General features: G+C 38.6%; 1 protein-coding gene across 4 annotated transcripts; it reads left to right on the top strand.

Annotated features, from left to right (window-relative positions):
* The first annotated feature begins 3,900 nt into the window (after positions 1 to 3,900).
* HERPUD2 (HERPUD family member 2) lies at positions 3,901 to 24,395 on the top strand. Of its 4 annotated transcripts, none has more exons than XM_050309144.1 (8): positions 3,901 to 4,350; positions 9,901 to 9,978; positions 13,133 to 13,246; positions 15,294 to 15,451; positions 21,109 to 21,231; positions 21,548 to 21,871; positions 23,051 to 23,165; positions 23,498 to 24,395. In XM_050309144.1, the coding sequence occupies exons 1-8, from the start codon at positions 4,204 to 4,206 to the stop codon at positions 23,657 to 23,659; spliced, it is 1,221 nt and encodes a 406-aa protein (XP_050165101.1). In that variant the 5' UTR covers positions 3,901 to 4,203; the 3' UTR covers positions 23,660 to 24,395. The 4 variants fall into 4 exon arrangements, with proteins under 4 accessions (XP_050165101.1, XP_050165111.1, XP_050165132.1 ...); XM_050309154.1 differs by having other exon boundaries at positions 3,944 to 4,350; positions 23,078 to 23,165; XM_050309165.1 differs by lacking the exon at positions 9,901 to 9,978 and having other exon boundaries at positions 3,946 to 4,350.

Below are 24,395 nucleotides of genomic sequence, written 5' to 3' on the forward strand. Positions count from 1 at the left end.
CTTCTTGTTGAAAGACACTGTCAAACCTGCTTGTCAATACTGTTAATATGGCAACAAAAAGGCTTCCAAATAAGTTTTTCCTAATGGAAATCTATTATGGAAATTCCTATAGTACTGTTGTGAATTAGCAATATTTCTGTTACTGAAGGGATGATACACACTTCCAGAGTGAGAAAACCCATGTGAACATGACCTTTCCCTTAGTTTTCTTAAGGAATAAACCTCTCTGGCTTCATGTATACAACTGAAGGAAGTACAAACAGCACAAACCCATTCTTTCTTCCAAATACATCAAGTTTTCCAAATCATTAATTGAAATGTAAATTCTGTGATTTACAAGAAAAAATCTTGGCAAGGAGTGAAATACCGATTTTCTCAAAGTCACTTGTTCTAAAGAAGTAATGTGGGAATCCTTGTGATTGTTTCACGGTAAGGCACAGTTTTTAAAAAGTCTCGGAGAGAACTGATGTGTCTGAGCATACAGATTCTCAAGTTTTTTCTGGTTGTCATCCCACATACAGGTCAGTCATTTCACATGACCCCAGCTATTAGTATAAATAACAGAAGAGGTTGAATTTGTTGGTTGCAACTCAGCTTGTAGCTGTTGTGATTTTATTTCGTGTTACAGCACCTAAGCTGTCTCCTGCTGGCTTCTGCAGAGGAATGAAAGAAAGAAATGTTCCAGAGTTTTTTGACTGTACAGTCACTATCCTTTCCAAAGATAAATAAATAAAATAATTAATTATTTAATAGAGAAACAGAGATGATATTTTACTACTAATAACTTGTGATTTTGATCTATTCCAACTTAATAAATGGATATCAGCATAGAGTAGAATCATAGAATCATAGAATATCTTGAGTTGTAAGGGAGCCACAAGGATCATTGAAGTCCAACTGGCCCTGCACAGCAGGAATCAATCTTTCATAACATTTTAATGCATGAATTTCTTTATTAAAAAAAATTATTTTTTTGGCATTCTTAAAGATAATTTGCCATAATTTTTCTTCTGAACTACAGAGATGTCACAGATGATACAAAGATTACAGTGGATGTGTCAAGGTATGTCAAGCCAGACAGGTATTAAGAATAACGAGATAATTTCTTGCATGTCAAAATATCAAAGGGACTCTTGGTGCGATATGACACTTCACAATGTATATTCATATAACATTTGTGCCCCCGTGACAGGGGGTTGGAACTAGATGATCTGTAAGGTCCCTTCCAACCCAAACCATTCTATGATTTTCTGGAACATAAATTAATGTCAAACTATTTTTACAAGGTTCTAAGTTTTAGTCCTAAAATGAGATTGTTTAAGTGTCATTCTGACCCCCGAGGGCCTGTGCACAGTGCAGGGATCTGCCTACAGAACTGGCACAACATGCAGCTTCTAAAATGCCACCACAGAAAAGATCTTATTGTTCTCAGGTTGGAACTCAGGAGATTTATTTGTCATCCCAAGTCTGAGGTTTTGTATGCTAGTTAAAGTGTGTGTTATAGAAATCTTATGTGGTGTATAGACTGCCAAATAGTCAAGCAATAAAACTGCAACCATCCCGAATGCAAAATTTAAAACGTACTGTTTGCATATTAATCCTTCCAAGTGCTCATGATCAGCTAGCTGATCCATTTTGGTGTCTCACCTTATGTACAGATATTTGCCTAGTGCTTGGAAATTCTAGTCTATTCTTGGAAATTCCCAGGAATTCCAAGTTACATGCTCTGGAAGTGACAGCATGTTTAGAATTTTAAGTGCAAACAATTGTTCTTCTATAACATGGGAAGGTCTGGGAAACTGGTATGAGCACATCAAATATTGCAGCTCAAGATGCTGTCAAGTATCAGCCGTCCACATTTACAATTTGATAAGACATCTCAAGGATAACAGGTGCTGTAGGAGCAGAGAGGTCTCATGCTCCATCTCAAACACAAGGTTTGCAAAGGAGTGGTTGTAGAGGAAAGTAATTATAAATCAATAAACATAAAAATTAAGACCTCTCTGTTTTTGCAAATTAGCTGTTGTCCATATTCAGGTTTTATTTAAAAGGGAGAATTAGGTCTTGGGTGCTAAAGATATTGCTCCAGGCTCCTTTTTGATCTTTTCCTTCAGAAGTTTGAGCTCCTTACAGTCCCGTCTTTATTAGCAAAATTCTCCATGCCTCACTCCAGCTTCATGAAAGATCTGATTCTTTGGCCATTAAAGGGACACTATCTACTGGAAAAATCAGACCTGCCTGAAACTCTTATGCCTTATGTAGTTACATATAGCATTTGAAGACAGAAGGAAATATAAGGAAAGAACCAGTTGTTTGCTCAAGAGACTATTTATTTTTTATAAACATTTTTTTGTTTTTATTGAGTTAATGAGGCCAACTTCTATTGCAGACATCTTTAGCAGAAGTCTCATGCACTGAACTTTTCCCTTATTAACTGTCATTTTATTCACCAACTTCGAAGGTCATCCTTTAAAGTATTTTCTTCCCAGCCATTGAAAAATCATGTAAGATGATTAAATTTTTGCAGTGCTCACCTGGAAATGCAGAAACTTATTTTATGGTTTTAGACAGAGCTCTTGAGAACCACTAGCAGTCCATATCGGGACAAGTGTTGTTTAATATCTCCATTAATGACACAGACAAAGGGATTGAGTGCCCCTCAGCAAGTCTGCAGATGAAACCAAGCTGAGTGGTGCCGAGATGCCATCCAGAGGGACCTGGACAAGCTCAAGAAGTGGGCCTATGGGAATCTCATGAGGTTTAACAAGACCAAGTGCAAGGTGCTGCACCTGGGTTGAGGCAACCTTTGTTATCAATGCAGGCTGGGGAATGAGCAGATCTGCAGCAGCCCTGCCAAGAAGGACTTGGTGCTGCTGGTGGATGAGAAGCTGGACATGAGCCAGAAATGTGTGCTCACAGCCAGAAAGCCAAGTGTGTCCTGGGATGCATCAAAAGCAACAAGGCCAGCAGGTGAGGGAGTGATTCTGCCCCTCTACTCCGCTCTGGTGAGACCCCACCAGAGTGCTGCATCCAGCCACATCCTCAGCAAAGGAAGGACCTATGGGAGAGAGTCCAGACCACCAAGATGATTAGAGGGATGGAGCACCTCTCCTATGAGGAAAGGCAAAAAGAACTGGGGTTTTTTCAGCCTGGAGAAGGCTTCAGGGTGATCTAGTTGTGGCCTTCCAGTACCTGAAGGGAGCTTACAAGACAGATGGAGAACATGCAGTGACAGGACAAGGGGGAATGGCTTTAAACTGAAAGAGGGCAGGTTTAGGTTAGGTATTAGGAAGAAATTTTTCATCGTGAGGGTGGTGAGACACTGGCACAGGTTGCCCAGGAAAGTTGTGGATGCCCCACCTCTGGCAGTGTTCAAGGACAGGCTGGATGGGTCTCTGTGCAATGTGGTCTAGCGGAAAGCGTCCCTGCCCTTGGCATGGGGGTTGGAACCAGATGATCCTTAAGGTTCTTTTCAACCCAAACCCATTCTGTTATTTTGTGATTCCGTGTGATTTTAGGGCCTCCATTCCGGCCATAAAATAGCGTTTCCTGACCTCACAAGGCTACTTGGGGTGAACACCCAGAGGCGTTCCCGCAAGGCACACGAGCAACGAAGCTTTAATTCCGCTGCTAAGAAGTCCCTAAGCTCCCAGTTCTTGAGAACTCGAGAACGAACGCACCGACCCGCGCAGCCGCTGGACACCCGCGCCTTGTGCCGGGACCCTCCGCCTGCGGCCGCAAACCGGGCGACCAAACACAACCCACAGCACCCCACCCCACCCCCGCCGCCATTGCGGCTCCCTCACCCTCGCCCGGCCCGCGGGCGCCCCCCGGTGCCGGTCTGAGGCAGCGGCGGAGGGCGGGGGGACGCGGCGGCGGCGGCGCTTCCGGCCTCCATTTTACGCGGACGGCGGCGGCCGGAGGCCCGGGCGGCGTCGCGGGTGGAGGGGCTCGGCTCCGGCGGGCGCGTTCCGGGCGCTGCGCTGTCCCCTCGCCCTTCCCTCTGCCGGGGTTGGGGGGGGTGAGGGTGCGGTCCCCTGCGGTTCCCGGAGCGCCGGCACGGGGATGGGCTCCCGCGGCTCCCCCGGGAAGTTCGCTCCCGGCCTCTGAGCCCGCCCGCAGCCCCCCTCCGAGAGGTCCGAGCGGCTCCGTGTCCGCGGCGAGGAGGAGAGCGGGGCCAGGGCGGCCCCCGCCGCGGGCAGCATGGACCAGAGCGTCGTGGAGCACCCGGTGACCCTCATCATCAAGGCCCCCAACCAGAAATACACCGACCAGACTATCAGCTGCTTTCTGGAGTGGACTGTGGGCAAGCTCAAGACTCACCTGTCCAAGGTGTACCCCAGCAAGCCGGTGAGTTGTTGGCCAGCCCTCTTCCCTCGCCTCGTCCGTAAGGCTGCGGCTGCGGTAACTTGGGGACAGTCGCGCAAGACTTCTTTTGGACCCTGCAACATACGTAAACAAGAGTCCTGCTGCCGAAGAGTGACCTGCGTGAAGGCAGTGGCTGGCCCTCTGCTTTCAGGGAAGTTGGCAATATAGTAGTGGCTGCTCTCTTACACGGTGTGAGAGGATCGCAGTGTAGCGTCCTGAAAGGCGGCATCGCTATAAGATGCTTCCCAATGCTTCATATAGCTTTTTGGGGATCTGGGATTTAGTTGTCTGAGTTAGCTGAATTCAAGGCTAATTGTGAATATAAGAGTTCTGCCTAAAGTAATTACAGTATAAGTGATATACCTAAGGTTAACACCATCTAGTGAATTCACTCAGGTGCGGAGTGAATGTTTATGATATTACTTGAAACATGCAGCTGAGCAACCTCTGAATTTATTTGCCTATCTTTCCCTCTTTGAAAAGCCGTTTTTCGTGAGGTTGTGCTGAAAATTCTGTGCACGGGTGTTCTACAAACTTGTACTATAGCTTTTTTCGTTCCTGAGGATAATATGGTTTATTTGTGAATTCTTTTAAGTTCTAAATTTGGCAGTGAAAATTTGGCTATGAAGAAAACCCTACATAGGTAATAATAGGTAGTACTGTACCTGTTTAGAATGGCAGACATGCAGAACGGTGTATTTAAAAATTTGTTCCAGAAAACTATAGAAAGTGACTTTGCCTCTACACTGCAGCAGCATGTGGGGCCTAGACCTTGCTGTAAAAAACATGAGGAAAAGGTTTAATGTATATTGTAAATTATTAGTATTCACGTAGTTCAGCAGAAGAATTGCTTTTGTGCCTTTTTTTTTTTTTTTTTGACGGGGGAAGGTAAAAGAGTAGTTTTGTGTTTCAAAGAGGGTTTTTGCTTTTGGAGAAAGAAGAAGAGCAGTCAACAATTTGAGCAGTGTCACTGCTACACTGAGATCTCTTAAGCAGTTTTGAGAGTTTGTGGATATAGTTATTGTTGTGAGTAATTCTCTACTGAGAAAGCCTATCTACTGTGAAAAACAAATATATGACTCCAGCTGATAGCTGCTGCTTCCTCCTCACAACAGTCTCCTCTAGTGACGTGTTTGTGTTTTAACATTGGTTTTCTGACTCATCCTATGATCTTGATAAATTGAGCTCCTGAAAGGAAGAGGTTGTTTAATGAACAAGAGGATTTCGTGTTACATGTAGGCTTTGAACACTAGGGTAATATTAAATTTCAGTTTCTGAAACACCTTTCTTCTGTTGAAAGTAGATTCCTCAACATGCCCTCATTATTAAGTTACTAGTTCAGAATCCCCAGAATTTTTGTGGGTTTAAAGTATGGTGAGTTTCTTTAGTGAAAATTATTTCAGTAGTTGCAACTTGTTTTGGATTTGCTGTACTTGCAGTTAAACTAATAACTGAACACAGGATCTTTATTTCATGGAATCTTGAATCTTTATTTCAAAGTAATAATCATGAGAGAGTAGAAGGGTGTTTGATAGGATGGCTCCTACGTATAGTAATATCAAAAAGTGTATTTTTGACTTGATATGTTCCTGGTGTTGAGTGCTACTGCTTTTTTCAAAATCCTTTAAATCTTTGTGCTTTTAGGAGCTCCCTCACCCCACCCCTTTTTTTTTTTTTTTCTTTTTAAACTAGATCAGTGTCAAAAGCTTGTTGATCAGATTTCTGTGTTCCCTGAATATGGTAGGTCCTGGAAATAACTTCTATTACAATGCTATTTTAAGCAGAGTACATCAGAACACAGGGACTCTATGCAGGTCTTGCTGTTCTTGAAGTTAAGGGTGTAAAATAGAAATCAGTTTCTGTCACTGCTGTATGTTGTATTTGAAGTTTTCAGTGTGGCTTGAACTTCCTTCTCGTTATGTGCCTCTGTAAATTAGTCAGTAAACTGATGGTAACTGTAAGTGTTGTAATTAAATTTACAATTTATTAAGAGTCTATCTTCAGAGAGTGAGGTGGTTAAAATAGGCAAATGAAAAGTTAGGCCTTGAGGCAGTGTTGTTTGTGATTTTTCTGGATTAATTTGTGTAAATGACTTGCCTAAATACATAAAAATTTCAAATATAGGCAGATTGAGATTGGTTTAGTTGTTATTAAAGTTGGTATACTTTGCAAAGTAAGTAATTTATTAAGCTAAATAGCTTCAATAGTGGTATTAAATTAGTTTGTGAGTCTGCACTAAGATTCACATTTGTCAATACCTGTGCTGCCTGACTGTACCAGTTTTTCACTGCAGTTATAATGCCCCTAAATGAAATGTTTATGTAAAGCAGCATAAGGTGGTTGTAAAATCAACCCCTGTGTCTCTGCAGATCATTGCACCTTCAGTGCATTAACCGCTGCATCGATTACAGCCATAAACTAATTTAAAGCTGCTGTTTCTCATTTCCTGTAGTACCTGTCATCTAGCATAAACTTTGCCTTCAGTTTTAACCAGATGTGGTTGTTTGGATTTTTATGTCCTATGGAAGAATGGAAGAGAGACTGAGTGAACCAAAATAACACGTAGCTGAAGCAGTGTAGCTCAAGGATGGCCTGTGTTCCTAAAGGACACTGCTACCTTAGCTTAGCTTTGGTGGCTGGAAATGTGCTGGGCACAGCTAATTGGGACTAAGCATTGGAAAGGAAAAATGGAATTAAAAAACACTGACTCTGTAATTCTTAGTTTTAAATACATTTTGGATTTTGAATTGCAAACTGTGTCCCATCTCACTTTAAACTTTAGGTTTTAGTATAATTTTATCTCATGCCATATTCTTGCTTCTGCAAATGGGGCCACCCTGATTATGTATTCTTAAGTGTTTTTCCATCACAGTTCAGTGTTTGGGCTAGCAGTGGGCATGCTGTTCCTTGAAGCAGGAGGTGTGGTAGTGAAACCTCCTCTGTCATAGGATGGGTTGAATGCCTTTTCCATTTACTTTGGCATATATGTGAATTGCTGTGTTTTTACATTAATCACCTCTTCTTCCATCTGCATTTAAATGCTCCTCCCTCCCCCCACATTTCAGAATTCCAGGATGGCTTTCACCCTGAGAATTGCAAGTGCTAATCCTGTAGTGCTCAGATAGGTGTTTAAGTTTACATAGAGGAGGAGTATGAGGTTTTAAGGCCTCATCTTCCCCCATTAATGTCTTTGGCTTAATATGATTAACAGCACTCAACATATGTTTAACCTTTTCTTTTGTGGTTTTGTAGGGTGCTGAAATGCATCACTGAAGGCTATGTAGTCGGCTTTGAGGGGTCATTTTAATCTAGCAGTTTCTCCTCTGTGAAGTATTCATATTTAAAAAGTTACTTGTATTTGTATTTGGGAAGATACCTTATGAGAAGAGGTTAAAGGGGGCTCATATATAAGGTACCGAAGAGAAGAATTTGAATTTGACCGTGTAGAATGCTCTACTGTCTTGTTGGATGATTATTTAAAGATTTAGAGTTGGAACTGTTTTTGTTGTTCTGTTTTGCTTGGTTTAAGCGCTTTTCTGTTCTAATTAATCCACAGATAATCTGTCTCAGGACCTAGAAACAAAGATTCTTAGATTTTTCTTGTGGCTGCACTGGTCATTCTAAAGCAACAAGTTTGTAATTTTCAGGAAAATAAAGGTTTTTTTAGTCTTGAGTGCTGAAAATTGTGGTTTTTGTTCTAAGAAGACCTTTCCCAAATACAAAATGCAAGTAAGCTTGCATTCTGTTAGCAGCTTGAAAGGAGCAATCAGAAAGGTATAGTTCAAAAGAAGTTAGTCTGGCATGAGAGTTGGGCATTTTTTGTTCATGTTTTAAATGTATATAGAAATAATACAGCACTGATGTTGAATTTATTGCAGTATTTTATCAGTTTTCTGCAAATAACTAGTTCCCTTTGTGAAACCTGTAAAAATAGTGTCTTATGTCACTAATTAAAAATGCAGAAAAATGCAACCTAATATAGAAAATTGTTCTTAAATAGAAGTGATAAACAGTTCTGTACAATATATGGCAGATTATGAACTCACTTTAAAGACTTATTTAATCACGCGTTGCTAGTGTGACTTTGGGAAAAAAAGTTAAAGCAAATGCTACTCAGATTTGCTGAGTAATAATTTTATAATTATTTGCTTTAAGTATATCTGTTTTGTTCTAGTGATATGACCATTTTTTCTAGGTAAAAAAACACAGTTCTGCAACCTTTCTATATTTTGCTAAGTTACTGGGAATCTGTAGAGGGCTATTGCAAGAAAAGAACAATGTCAAAACTTCTGTGAATGCTTTTTCTGCTCCAAGAGATTCGGGTCTTAGTTATTTGTGTCTTCCTATTAGCAAGACAGCCGAGTGGGCAGCAGAAGGCTGGGATAGAAGGAGAGGTGTAAGACGCTGTTTGCATGGTGGGGAAATTCTTCAAGTATTTTATGCTGATAGTGCATGTCTGTTCCACTGATCTCAGGCTAGATTTCTACATTTAGCATTTGTTTATGTTAGTGCTGTCTTTCAAGGGATGAATGCTACTGAATTCATTTGGAGTGCAAGCAGTAGTTAGACTGAACTGGTCTGATTGGATTACCTTTAAAATTCTTTCAAACTTGATGTATATTCGGGAGGTTTTTTTTTTTTTTTAAGGTAAAAAAAAAAGGAGTTACGTATTCACATAGTTACAGCATTTTAATGACCCACTAGTGTGAAGACTGTTAACAACTTTTTTTGACAGCATGAACTGAATTGAGCGGGGTTGAGGTTTCCCTTTGTTTCGTTTAACCAGATAAGCTGCTTGCTTTAGTGTACTGGACATCTTACTGTAGACAGGTGCCCTTTTAAAAATCATTTTGTCATTGAACTGTTCTACAGAATAGAGATGAAGTTAGTACCATATGGAATAGCATATCACTCATTTAAAAAAATTTTTACAATACTAAGGTATTTTAAACTGTAAGAATAGCAAAAAGTGATTATCAAAGTTGGAAGGCTACCTTAAAAAAATGCTTTTGCTGCTTCATGTTTTTTAATGCTTTCCTCCTTGTTTTCTCTTATAATGATTTTTTTCTTTGAGGGTATGAGAATGCAGGCCAGGATTAATAAGAGAAAGTCCATGTTGAAAAGGATTGAAATTTGTGCTCTTTCATCATTCTACTAACTATTTTTGGGGTGTGTTTTTTATTGTCTTTGCCCCAACCACTTCTCCATCTATATTTTCAGAAAGTGCCTGGGAATGGGAGCAGGGTAAAGAACAAATCACTAAAAGAAAGGAATTTTTGAATGTACTTGAAAGTTTTCTAGATCAGCATATGCCATTAAGTGTTGTTAATTGTTATGACACTCTTGCTGAGTGTTTAAGAGCAGAATTATTTTTCAGAATTAATTTGGACTTGTGAAGCCTCTGAAATGTTTTTAAGACTCATTTTGGTGGTTGGACTGCTAGGGGCTTTTGTCATCTGCAAATGTTATCTGCAGCTGTATACCTGTACAGCAGCAAAAAGCTAAATTCCTTTCTTTGTCCCCATCTCCTAGTCTACAAAGGATCAGAGACTGGTGTATTCTGGCAGACTGCTTCCTGATCATCTGCAGCTGAAAGATGTTCTCAGAAAAGTAAGCTTTATATCAACACTATATGATATTTGATCAACCCCCATTTTTTTGAAAATACGAATTTAGATTTTTGTTGTTTAGCTTCAAATTTTCATTGTTGTATCAAGAAATGTAACTGTATAATGTTGATATGTTCTGGAAAATATATTTTCAATTATCTGTTTTGAGTAGGATTGTGATTCTTGTAGATTGAGGCATGTTTCTGATTAGTGGGAGAGCAAGTAGGCTGTGTAAGTCCCAAACAAGTGTTATGTTGTATATCACAGAACCATGGAATGGCATGGGTTGGAAGGGACCTTAGAGATTATATAGTTCCAACCTCCCTAACATGGGCAGGGGCACCTTCTGCTAGACCAGATTGCTCAGAGCTCCATCCATCCTGGCCTTGACTTCTTTGAACAGTTACCACTGTCAGATAAATGGAGTAATTCAACATACTTTGTTGATTTGGGGCCATAATTTAATTTCCTGAACAGACTTAAGTTCAGAACTTACCTTAAAGATGGCACTTGTGTAAGCAAATTAATATATAATAATATAAATATGTAATATATTTAATATGCAATACCAGAATTTTAAATTCCTGAATGGCTTCTTGGGAAAGCTGTCTGTACTATTTTTGATTGTCAGCTATTAACCGTTCCTGCTGATGTTTGAAATTTCATTGGTTCTTGCTATTTTAATTTCTTTCTTTTTTTATTCTGTTGGTTCTTATTGGAAAAAAATAATTCTATTTAATCTAATTTTTGATTCTTCAGTCAACATTTAAATCCCAATCCTAAATATGCATGACATCTCATGTAGGAGATCTTGGAATACATGCACTTGGTTGTCAGACTGGTTCAAATAGTTTGGAATGATGCTGCCAAGTAATAGTGACTTACATTAAGTTGGTGAAGTTCTTAATTTTAATACTTAGCATGGAGGAAAATCTCTGAAGGAGAATGGTGCTTTATTGAAAGTGAGCAACTGAACTTCAGTATGAAGGATGGAGAAACATATGCAGAGGAATCTTGAGTATTGCTTCAGCAGACTAACACTGCTCTTACTTTATAAACTTTATTCTGAAATAGAATTTATTAAATGGGATTAAACTTCTTACCAAAAAATGGTTGCAATTTTCTATGTATAGTTTTACTGGAAAACTGAAGCTGGACTATTGCCAACCAGTATGTGTCCTGTACCAGTTTAAAGCTCAAGGGAATGCTTATATAACTTATCTCAAATCTCAGTTTTGCTTCCTAAGGACAAAATAAGTCTGAATCCCTTAAATTCACTTGGCCTGCTTACAGCAGACTGGTTTTAGGAAACATACTTTCAAACCTTACTTGCTAGAGGAGAAATTTTGTAACTAATGTATTTCCTCACTATACAGGGGCTATGCTTGACTATAAAGGCATTTTAGTACTTGTATGCCTTAGGTTTAGTTAAAGAGGTTTAGTGAATTTGAAAACACACCAGTCTTAAGCACAAAGTTAGAAATTTGTGTTGGAAGAAGAGGAGTTTCTTGTGCTCAGGCTTTTAAGAGCTTTTTGAAAAACGGTATGATTACACAAATTCAGTCTTATTCTCTGCCATATTCTTCCTACTGGATTAGCTCTGAATTCCTAATATTATCTGAGGATTTACTAAATCTCTCCGTTTAGCTTTGTGATACTTGCTGTTTGATACTGACCAGTGTTGTTTCACTGATATAAAATACCTCGAGGCTGGAAGTTGTGGCAGTCTCTGAGCATAGTGATGTCCAACACATTATGTAAGAATAGAAGTATATTGCAATAAACTGTCACATGTAATAAAGCTGTACTCTGTAAGCTTTCTAGTGATATGTCTGGCTTCCCTTACACTTCCCAGGGCATAAATTCTTATCTAGGTAGAAGGTGACGAGTTAGGTTAAAGGTTTTTGATGTGGTCAGAGCGCTGATCGCCCGTACCAGTGCTTTCTGATCCTTGCTTACTATCATGGACTGGTAAGAAATTACACTTTATGTAGTAGTGAGGCTGTGCTTGGGGTTGGGAACCAGTACATGTGGAGGAGTTTAAATGACTGAGTGCATCGGCTATGCCAGCAGTAACACACAGTGGTGTATAAAAACACTTTTCTAATTTTCTTTATTCCTAGAGATTAAAACTTTAAAAGTGGCTAAATGGCTGTTTTAACCATTCTTTTAATGGTTTTAAAAACCTCCTCCAAACACAGTATTTCTAAATGTCATCCTATGAAAAACAGCAGCTTGCCTGCACCATGCTGATTTCAGAAGAGGACAGAGAGGTGGTTTTTGTTGCTTTTCTTGTTAAAAATTTGGTTACTGAGAAAGCTGCAGTGTGCAATCTAAATACGCAGTCATAGCTGTTCTGTTGCTATGGCCATATAAGGGGGTGTTTTAATTTGGTACAGTGAAATAGCTTCAGATGGAAGTTGTTATGGCATCCGTGTTGGGGGGTGAGCATATTCATGCAGAACTGGCATGGGCATGCTGACATGGCTTCAAGTGGTGCCACTCATTTGCTTCCTCACTTTCCAATGTTTAGGAATACTCTAGCCCTGTCTAGCACTTTGAATAGCATTCCCCGAGTGTGGAATATCTACGGGGACTTTCAGTTGGGTGTCTTCAGGTTAGGCTTGAGCCAAGCTTAGACAGGAGTGAGGTGAAGGCAGTGGCTGGTACATTTTTCTTAGCTTGGTTTGCTTGTGGAACTCCAGCACCTACATTTTTCATGTACCCTGATGTCGTTATTGAATAATTGTCTTCATTAGATCTCAGAGCAAATGGAAGTGTTCTTAACTTTGGGGAAACTGAGCCCTGTAAAAGATTTGAAATTTTTCCAAAATACAAGTTAAAGCTTATGATATACTTCCTCATGTGTGTCCCAGGGTTCTTCCATTGGTTCTGCTATACTGCAGTTCTAGGGAAAACTGGGATGTTAAAATGTTCTATATATTGTTGTGGACAGCTGCCAAGAAGACATTAGCTGTGAAACAGTAGGATTCTCTTGTACTAGGCTGAAGTGTTGCTGTATGGTCTCTCTGTTTTGTATAATGTTTCTTTAGTATTTGCAAATGCAACTTTGAAAGTGGATTTCTAAAGACAGTATTTGCTTGTAAATTTCTGAAATATTGTTGCTTTAGCTTTTCAATTTTTTTAATTTTTAGCAAGATGAATATCATATGGTTCATCTGGTATGTACTTCCCGGACACCCCCAAGTTCTCCAAAACCCAGCACCAGTAGAGAAGGTCACGGAGCTTCAACCTCCAGCAGTAGCTCAGTGAGTTTTTTGTCATACACAAGACATGAATTTCTTCTGTGCTGAGGAAACTTTCAGCTAATTTATCTTGTAACTTTTTATATTTGACTGTAAAACAGTGTGGTGAAAGTAGAGCATGCCATATGAATTTGTACAATTAGACTTGATTATTTAAGTGCATCATTTTATTTGAACAGATATGTCTTTTTTTCAAATAGTAATACAATTATGTTTATTAGATGATAAAGCACTACTTTTTCTAAGCTGTTCTTTCATTTTAACACTATATTAAAATGTACATTTTCCTTTCTATCTGTATCCCCGTGTCTTTGGCAGAACTTGTGCAGTGTATTCAGAATTTTAGTAAAACTTAAGTTCAGATTTTTTTGGTGAGAATTTTTACCACTGAAGAGAGACCAGTCAGAATAGTGCCCTTGTTGTGAGATACAGGTGAAACTTGGCCAGGATTTGTTTCCATTTGACAGGAAATGGTCAGTACTTATGCATGAGCTTTGAGGTAGTCAGTGTCTGTAAGACAGTGAGAAGTAGAAAATGTTCTTAACAATTTTATTAGTTAAGCTGTTAACAGAACACATTTGTTGACTGTGGTTTGGGCCTTGCCCTCTTCACACCCTCCAAAAATGATAATGATGATCTTTCCTTGTACTGTGTTTTAAGCGCAGTTAAGGTTTCTGTTGATGACTCGGTAGTCATTACTGTAATTCCTGACTTTTTCCAGAGTCGGCAGTTAACTGAGCAATCCTTGAAGGTTAGTCAGAAAGGGATGTGTACAGTACCATTGCAAGTACTTTTCATCGGAGGTGTGTTGATTGTCAGCATATGGAAAATACCCTTGCAGTAATAAGCTGTCTGTCTTAATTCTGCTGTTGATAGGGTACTGTATCAGACGGCTGTGTGACAGTCAGAAACACAAGCAGTGTTTAAGTAATGGTAGAGAGGGGACAGTGGTTAAATCATCTTTTCAAAGGCTGTATTTATATGTGTTTGCAAGCAGGACATGGGACCTGTGTGATTATTTCATTGCTGTGTAGATCAGTTGGAAGTGTATTTGAATGACTGTATCAGTGTCTGCTAAAAGCAGGCAAGTATGCACAGTGTTAAGTTCATAATTCTTTGAAGGAAACAGCCTAAATCCAAAGCTTGAATGGCCTTTGTCCTTTCCTTTGTTTTTCGTTTTTACTTCCCCACACACACTGTCTAGTGGTAAACTTTTCTTGTTTTCCTTTGTAGGGCAAATGTGATATGGATGTCTTAAGTAATTGCACCTCCTCACTTCCTGAGTTGTCAAAGTTGAAGAGGATTTTCTACTGAGTAAACATTACAGTAGTTCTTAGCAACAGGATTTGAGGCTTATTGAAACTGAAATAATGTATCTTAGTGGCCAAATTGCAGTCTGTTATGGTGACAAACAATTTAGGAGCCAGCTGTTGTCCTACTTGCAGAGTTAAGTATTGATTCTTGCAAAGTGTTGAAGATCTGACACACTAATTTTAGGTGTGTTTTGGGAGCCTGAGTGTTTCCTGGCTGCTTCCCTATTAGCACTGGCAGCCCTGTTCCAGCAGTGAGCACAGCAATTTGGATTGGGCAGCTGGCACAGTGGAGAGGATGAAGAGTAGAAGGGGTAACTGAAGACAAGGATAGAGGAACGGTATTTAGGCACTGCTGGCACTGTTGTCTCTCAATGTAAGTCATATCCTGAGGTTGTAGGTACTGCTGTTAATGGTAGGCACTAGAATTTTTGTTGCTGCTAAATATTCTTCCAATTAAGTTTTAGTTTGCCTCAGCATTTTGAAACTACGATTCCCAACAACTTGTGGTTTTCTCTGGAACCTATCAGGTGTTTAGTCTTTCTGAAAACTTTTTTTTTTTTTTTTAATATGTGCACTCAGGCTTGTCAGAACTTAAAAAAACCCAGGTGACTTGCTGGTGCTTATATTCTCTGTAAAACTTGCAACAAAACATTAAAGCCAATAGTTTTTTAAGACAGTAGTAAATCTTGTAACTGTGTCTAAAAGATCCAAAACCTCAATTTTATTTTATTTTCAAGAATTTAGACCGTTCTGGATCAACTGCTGCTTCACCCGCAAACCAAGAAGCTTCATCTACGTCTTTGAACGCTAGTGCAGATGGAGTGAGGCATCGTAATCTTCCACAAGCACAAAGCAATCCCACACCCAACCTCCAGTTCCCTTATTTAATGCAAGGGTAAGTGAGACTGGACCAATCCTCAGCTCTTTGATACTCCTTTAAAGTATTTCAAATGTTCAGTTGCAGTTGTGTTTCTTTCAGTCTGCAAAATGATTTGGCTATTTCATCTTGGGAAGCATAAGTCACATTAGAGACATTTTTTTCATATGAAAACAAGTGGATTTAGCCAGAAGTCAGTCAAAAAAGAAGTGTCTTTGGTGTTCCCTTTCAGGCTGCTTTTTTATGTTTTCTTCATGCTTTTTGCCCTCAACTTTGCATGGACACAAGTGCAGCTTTAATATATCCAGTGGATGTAGTTAGTAGTGTAACTGATAAAATTATTGCTTCTGGTTGGTTTTCTCTGTCCTTTATTCTAATAGTCAACACTAAGTTCTTACTTGAATATGATGTTCTTAGTTTTTGACACATAAGAGATGTAATTCTTCACTTCTCCATACTGGATTCCACTGTGGACATGATATGTGGGTGTTTTGGGTACATGTAAGTGCTTGTGTATCTACAATGGAATGTTTAAGTATTTTCATGCATACCAATGAAATGTAATCTGTGTACATTTCTCGATCAGATCAGTTATTACATAACTACCAAAATTCTGTCATTTGTTTTGTGCTTAAAAAGCAGCTTTACTAATTTTAACTTATGTGGCCTTTACGGCTGCTTAAACGTGTTGTTGTTATTATTTTCTTCCAAGGGGAAAACAGGAGGATAGTGCATTCTGAGATGATAGCTGTCATTTCCTCAGGGAGCACTTTCAAGTTTTCTTCCTGACAAGGTGTTCGCTCATTACTGTAAGGATTCTAGAAACTTACTTGAATGTTGAAATAAAACAACACTGAGCTATGAACCTGCTAACAGTAACAAGTGTTGCTGGAAAGAAAACAGATGTCAAGAACTGTTAGAAGTTTAACTTCAGTTCAATTTGCATACTCTAATTAGAGTTAACTTGGACTTTACTACTCTTGCCAGTTTTCATCCTGCATTCCTTCAAGTTTTTTTTAATTTTCTTATCTGAAATGTCCTTTCTGCTGGGAAGAAATAGTCTTTGTAGTGGGTGGGGCACTTACATTATTCTGACCACATGCATCTTCGCAGAAGTGGTCATACCTGGCTTTATGTCCAGCCTAGGTGAGACCAGAGGTTGACTGTCAAGGCTGCTGTTTGGTGTAGTGTATATTAATTCTGGAACCAGTTTATCATGTGTTGTGTAAATGCGTGATCTGTAAGAAGTTTGAATGTTTTTCTGATTAGCTTTTCACATAGAGGTACTTGAGTTTTTGTCATGCATGGTTATCTGGATAGGCTGTGAACTTCAAAACGGCAGCAGAACCATTGTTCAGTCTTTGGGCTGAAATAATTCAATTAAAATACAGTGGGATGAGTCAGTTTGGAAGACATTGCTGTGTTTGAAAGAAGGAGTAATTTAGAAGTCAATTAAAAATGACTTGCTATGTCTGGCACGTAATGTGAGTTGAGAGGAGTGGATCTGTGGACAGAAAGAGATGCTGAGAACCTGACATCAACACTGCACGTATTTCAGGGGTTTCAGTCTTATTTGGACTGTCTCTAGCTTGGTTATCCAGAATAGGGTCCTGTTTGTGGCTGAGGTGCATTAGTAGTGCAACTAAATCACATGTTTCAATTTTTTTTTTTAAGTCCACAAAGAATCCGGATGGTGATCCAAAAGCATTCTGTGGTGCAAACAGAACTGTAGTAAGAGGAAGTGACTCAAGGTTTTTAGGAGTGCATTCCAAGTCTTAACAGAAATGCTAAAATAAATGAACCTTAAAAAATCTTGGGCTTTTTTTTTTTTTTTTTAAGTATTTTAATGGAATTCTGATAGAACTTAGAGTAGATATTTGTGGACTACTGGGCACAGGCTCTGCTCAACTCCAAATAATCTGTACCCAGTGCCTGCTGTAGTCTGCCTTCTTCTTGAAAAACATTTTTCTTAATGCTTCAGTAATCTTCTCAGACGCATCTTGTTTTGCTTTAGGGCATTGCTGCTTGTATTCCAGAAGTAAGAAATGCCCTCTTTTTTTTTTTAGCTGCTCTCTTTAACATCATTTAGGGCAAAGAAATCTAGCTTTAATGTAATTTATACACAGATTGAGACTTGTTAGGAACAATGAAGATTCACAGCTGAAACTGGCATTGCTTTGTGTTTTTTTTTTTCATGAGCAAACACTTCATTTCTATCTGAATGATGAACTATGGGCACTAGTGATGGGGAAGGGTCTCCAGGTGTTTGAAAATGTATGTGAGGATCAGTTTTTTTGAGCATTTTGCAGTGCTTCCATTAGAGAACTGATTTTTACAAATAAATATCGTGAATGCTAAGTGATTCAATAATGGTTTTGATGGTTTTTCAGTTCTTGGCACAAAGCCTCAGCGTGTAAGCTGAATATCCTTTGGGAAAATAGCATTTAACTCAGATTGTTTAAATAGTACTGAGAAAACAATTTAAAACTTTATTTTGCTTTCAAGCTTTTGCAAATGCTGTTTTCTAAAAATCTAAACTTGTGGTGGGACTGGGCAAGTAGTTTATGGATCTACCAAGTTAGTCTTCAGCTGAGGAGAGCAGGCACAGCATTGTCTGCTCTTGTGGATCAGGGCCCCAGCTGTGCTGTGCAAGTACAAACAGAACAGATGGCTCGGTCCTGAAAGGGCTTGCATTTCAGATTGGAGAGCACTTGGAAGCAGTAAACAGACAAGAAACATCAAGGCAGGGAAACTGTCAGGTGTGGGTGGCCCCTCTAGTGAAACGTTTTCATGTTGTGTACACAGTCATGTTTGAAAGCAAATAACAAAATTACATACTGACAGCATGCAGTATGTTGTAGCACATAAATACCTTGCTGCATCAGTCACCTTTGCTCTCTGTATTTTTTTCTAAGTAGCAAATAACATAGAGGAGTATATTGAAATAGTACTTGAAGTTGAGATCCCAAGCTCATATGAGATGAACCCCTAAATGAGATGTCTGTGGGTCAAGATTAAACAAACCCAGTTATTGTCAATCATGCAGATGATGGAGAATGAGCTTTTGAGTCTGAATAAAATGTTTTATTTTCCACTAATGGTGAGCACTATTTTCATGATGACAGTAGCTAATTAGTCTGACCTTACACTCAAATTCAGTGCTGGTTAGCTCATTTTGGGTGTCTTCCATAGACTAAAAGAAATAATTCTGAGATTTCTAGCTATCCTAAGAGCATGTGTCTTTTCAGAATTTTCTGAAGCTATCTCTATCATTTGAACTCATTTGAATCATTTTGGCTTATGTGTTGTTTGATTGTCTGCTCTGCTCTCTTGTCCAGTCTTTGAATGCCTGTACAGATCTTACAGATCTTCTTTCCTCTTGTGCTGTTGCTGCCGTTCTTCTGAAATACTCTGCTTTCTACCATTTTCCTCCTCCTTCTGAAAAAAATAAGGAAGAAGTACATGCCACTTTCCTTTTTCTTTAAATGGCAACCTGGCTTGCTTTGCTGAGAAGAGCTTCATCCTCTGGGGAGGTTCTTCTCACTGAAATATGTTACACTGTTTGGAATTGTTTCTGAATTTCATAAGCTAACTTAATACCCTGGCAACTGTAATAGCTTTATAATTGACAACATCTGCTTCATTTTGATTTTTGATGAGCAAACAAAATACTGCTGTGCTAGTTGTCGTTCTAAGCCTGAAGCCTGTTGTAAGCCAGTGTACTTTTGCTTGTTAAAGGAGCTCGATGTTGGAAAAGTGTTGCTTTTCAAAAAGACACGTATCCTAGAAAAGCTATTGGAAAAAAAAAAGGAAACTCCATAACCCATCAAAAATTGAATTTGAAAGAAAGAACATAACATAACTGAATGTCATGTTTTGACTGGTTACTTAATCTACTATTAAGCTTTAAGACATCAAGAAAGCAACTTTCAAAAGAGTTTGGAAGAAAGGAGAGACTCAAATCCAGTAGTATTTCTAAAAGATGTATCTGTGAGGATGAGCCTGAGGCATCTCAACTTTTGTTGAGCTCAACATAGCAGTTACAAAGAAGAACCTGAAAATCTTTATCTGATGAGGAAAGGAACTGGGTGAATTCCCTCAGAATTCACTGAGGCAAATTGGGTAGCACTCCTTACTGGTGACTGAGCTGGGAGTGATACTAACACTGATATTCTACCTGCTTGAAATTGAGACACTGCTCAATGGTTTGTCTGAGCCCAGTACTTAATGACACCCATGCAGAATATTTGAATTGTTTTCTCATTCTGAGAGTCAAATGTGTTATGAATTTTGGAGGAATCTTATTTCTCAAAGTGATTACCAGTTCTGGGGATAGAAAAACACATTCTTAAAGCTTGCAGCTGTAAATCGTGATTAATGTTTTTCAGTAGTAGCTTGTCAACTTCAACTGCTTCAACATGTTAATTATGCATAAGTAAATAGTATCAGCAGGGCTGCTAGTTCACCCTTTCAATTTTTTGAATAAACCTAGAGTATTGCCTCTGATTACCTCAGTTTGTTTTTGTATCAGGAAAGTACTTTTACTTGCTTCCCCCTGCCCCCCAGCTATTGTCAGAACAGGTTATAACTAAATACAAACATAATAGTTTTAGCAGAGGTCATGGAGTTGCATGGGAGGCTCTTGTCCAGAATTACAGTGAAATGCTTATTCATGTGTAACATGGAAAAAAGATTTTAATGTCTTCCTCCCATCTTTCTTTCTGGGCATGTCGTATATATCTGAATGCCTGGTAGACTAATGAATTCTCTTGGTGATATTTTTGCAGGGAGTGCCTTACTTAGGGAACAGGTGTAGTCTGCAGTACAATTACAGCAGTCTCAGCTTTTGCTGCCTGCAGTCTGAATAAACTTTTCTTCATGCTTTATACTCTCATGCTGTCCTGAAAGATGTCCTGGTTTACTACAGTTCACTACATCAAAATCTTTTGGGAAAGAGTTGGAAATCTTGCCAAAACATGCTATATGTTCTAGGAGGTAAGAGAGGCTTAAGAAGTCTAAAAGCAGACAAAACCAAACCTAAAACCTGCATACAGGAATTTTACCTCTTTTGCATGTGAACCAGAGGTAAATGCCCATAGGGAGGAGAATCACATTCCAAGTATTGAAGTGGGGGGGATATAAATCCTTTAAAGTGCTCTTAGTTGCAGTCTTCATAGCTGTATCTGAAAGATAAGTTTGTTGTCTTTGCTTGTGTTCATTTGTTCACATCTTTGATCACAGTAATATTTCAGGTATTGCTTGTAAAAGAAAGCTGTAGAAGATACTGAGTTTTCCCTTTACAGCTCCTGTAGCACCTTTAACGATGACCCCTGAACTTAAAAGGAATTGTAGGGAAGAATTTCTGCAGTTAACACAGTTCTTGAAAAATTTTCAACATGGTTTTGTCCTAGGGATTCAGCTAGTGACAGACTAAGTACAATAACATAAGGACTCTTTCTGTAGAAATAACTTTGCTTATTAATTTCTTTTATGAAAATACAGTGCATTTTTGGGATGGGTTAGATGATCTCACTACATGTTGTTTGGGTGTTATTTCAGTGCATTATTTTAGGGGGACAAATGAGAGGAAAAATGCTACTTTGCTTTTTAATAGCAGTGCGTTTTATAGATGTAGCAATTCAGAGCTGAATATTTTTCTTTGAATCCTTTTCTAGCAATATAGGCAACCAGGTTCCAGGCCAAGGTGTTCCTGCTGGATTTTCTATGTATCCTTCATTCAGTCCCTTACAGATGATATGGTGGCAACAGATGTATGTACGTCAGTACTACATGCAATAGTAAGTCTGTATTATCTTAGCACTGAGTTACATGAATGAAGAGAATGTGTTAAATGTTGTTTGCAGGATCAGAATGTCCATTTATTGTGTCTGGCTCTGTTGTTTTACACTTAGTTTTGTCCAGCAAAGTATGAAATCCAGCCATGGATTGGAATCAGTGTATTATTAAGTAAAGATCTAACGGAAAATGCAGTTTGTTTTGACATGTATTAGATGTGAAACTTTGTTTTTACTAGTGTAGAAAAGAAGACAAGAATAGGCTTTACAGTTATGTTGCGTGTTTTTTGACAAACCAGTTTTATGTTTAAATTTTTAGCCAAGCTGCTGTTTCAGCCCAAGTGACTTCCAGCACGGAGCCAGCAAGATCTGCAGTTGCCCAGGCTGTCAATTCGGAACGTGCTCCTGCAAATGAGCCCGCAGCAGTGCCAAACGTAGCCGTTCAGGAGAACAGGCCTGTAAACCCAAACATTCAGATGAATGCACAGGGTGGCCCAGTAGTGAATGAAGAGGACTTCAATCGGGACTGGCTGGACTGGATGTACACTTTCTCTAGAGCAGCAATTCTTCTGAGCATTGTATACTTCTATTCTTCTTTCAGTCGATTTGTCATGGTAATGGGAGCCATGCTGCTGGTTTATTTGTGAGTACCACAGTTGAGTATAGCTGCAGATCTGAAATGTGGAGTACAGTGCTAAGGTATAATCCATTAAAAATTACCCAAATGCAAAAGTTTAGACACTGCTCCTTTGTGACAAGGTGTGTCTGTTGAAAAAAAAATCAAACAAGTTAAGAAACTGATATGAAGAAAGAAAGAATTCTCAAAACACTTTTACAGTGAGTTGGATGCCACTTATACCTGAGACACAGTGCTCTTAAATGTTGGTGATATTAATAGGTCAGTGTTGTAGAATTTTGGGATGAAAATTTAGAAAGTGGGTCTGAGGGGACAGAAGTTCATATATGTCAAGCATATACTTGCATAAACTTCTTGGATATGAAACTGCAGAGCTAAGCTCTTGTAAATTTCAAAAAATAACTTATGTGATCTATGCAGTAAATTTTGTTAGGCAGAGTTAAAACAGTGATACTATAATGGTGGTTACTAGATTTGGTAGTATTGCGGGGACTTAAAAAAATTTTTACAACGTCATAAAGACCTAAGTGCACGCTCTGTTTTATTAACAAATATCAGTACTGTTATCATCACTTCCTTTTGCATATGAAAGTACCTTAGTGATGTAAATAGAAGTGGAAATCCACAATAATGCTTGATATTTTGGACTGATGTCATTGACTGAGAGTTTTGCTTATGCTGTAGTCTCAATCCTCACAAGGGCTGTTCTGTTTTTCTTACAGATAAGATAGTTAAAATCAGAATGTAGACACTTGAAAACATGGTAAAGGCTTATTTAGTTTACAGTGGCAACGTGGTTCAAGGCTTAGCTGAAGTTTAAATTCTTTTTTCCACAGAAAATCAAACTTAAGCTATGAAAAATTAAGGCTGCCTTTGAAAATTTATATAACTTTAAGTACTTAAAGATGGGGAGGATGCCCCAAAAAAATATTATACATATTTAATCACCTAATCATGGTATATTACTCCTCTTCTGGAACTTAAAGCTGTGAACCCCAAGACCCTTCTTAATTTAGACATTGAAGAATAGCTATTCGATCTAAAAGTAAGAATTACAGAAAAATAGATGTAACTTCATTCATTTGAGAGTACTTAAAGAATTTACTGCAGTAGTTAGCTGTAGCAGAAAGATCTTTTTGTTACTTTCAAAAGAGAGGTTTTCAACTGTTCCGCTTTCTTACATAGACACCAAGCTGGATGGTTTCCCTTTAGGCAAGAGGGAGGCCAACAACAGGCAGCCAATAATGCAGAAGTGAACCGTGATGGGCAACATGCAAATAATCCTGATCTTGAAGAGATGGTGAGTAAGGGCAGACATGTCTTTTGAGACTGCTATGTATTATATTGTAAAGTATATAATGCCTGGACAGAAAGTCAACTTTTATGAAACAGAGTTGATTAATCAGAAAGCTTTCAGCATTGACCTCAGGTTGTGCCTGCTGCCTAAATTCTGTATTTTTCAATTCTGACAATTCCTGATTGTCTCTACTCCAATCACAAACTTTCTTCTTGCTGGTTACTTCAGGAGGTTGTTCTGAGAGAAGTCACTTAATGTAGAAAGATACTGCTGGTTACCTTGTGTCAGAATTCTGGAAAGAAGCAGTTGAATTGCTTCAATTTCTGTTTTTAAAGGAGCGACTTATGGATGATGGGATTGATGAAGACAGTGGAGAAGATGCAGGTGAAGATGGCAATACAGAGCAGCAGCCTGGATTCATGGCTTCTGCTTGGTCCTTTGTCACAACCTTCTTCACATCACTCATCCCTGAAGGGCCTCCACAGGTTGGCAATTAAAGTCGAAAAGGAACTGTGTCAGGCAGCCTCAGTAGCCATACACAGAAGTGGAACAGATTCTAGAGAGTGTTCTAAATACAGTGCAATTTCTGAAAATTTATATGTTATCTTTTTGATCATGGTGTACAAAAATGTGTATTTTTTTTCTTTTGGCTTTCTCATGCATTGAATATTTTAAGCACAAGTGGACTACTAAATGCTTTCTTTAAGATTCTTCTTTTTCTGAAGAATAAAATGTAAAGATATTGGTCTTCCATGTTTTATTTTAATTTCAAATATATGTTATACTGAGGCAGAGAGCTTGTACTTAATCTGCACCATTACCTCTTTAAAGAGCTGTTAAAAATACGAATGTTGACAGACCTTTCTAAGTGTTATCTGTTTATCTGAATAATGTATCTTGTGCTAGTTTTATGCAGGGTGTGAATTCTTACATGGGATTTGAAAATTACACCATTCCTGAGAGAATGCTGTAAACACAAGGATTAGTTGTTAATGGCATGTTGTCTTCATGCCACAAACTACTAAACCTCTTCATTTAAAATGCTAAAAGCTTTTTCTTGAGACTATACTGAAGTTCATTAAAGCTGGAGGTGTTTGACAGCTCTTCAAAGACAACTGACAGTGATGGGATAAACCTTAAATGTTTGATACATACAGTACTTTTTAAGGACAATATAGCTGCTCTGGGGTAAAACATGTACATTAGTTTTTTTAATAAAAACTGTTATGGTAA

Source organism: Myiozetetes cayanensis, unplaced genomic scaffold, assembly GCF_022539395.1.
Source record: "Myiozetetes cayanensis isolate MyiCay16 unplaced genomic scaffold, myiCay2020 scf1, whole genome shotgun sequence".
Lineage (NCBI taxonomy): Eukaryota > Metazoa > Chordata > Aves > Passeriformes > Tyrannidae > Myiozetetes > Myiozetetes cayanensis.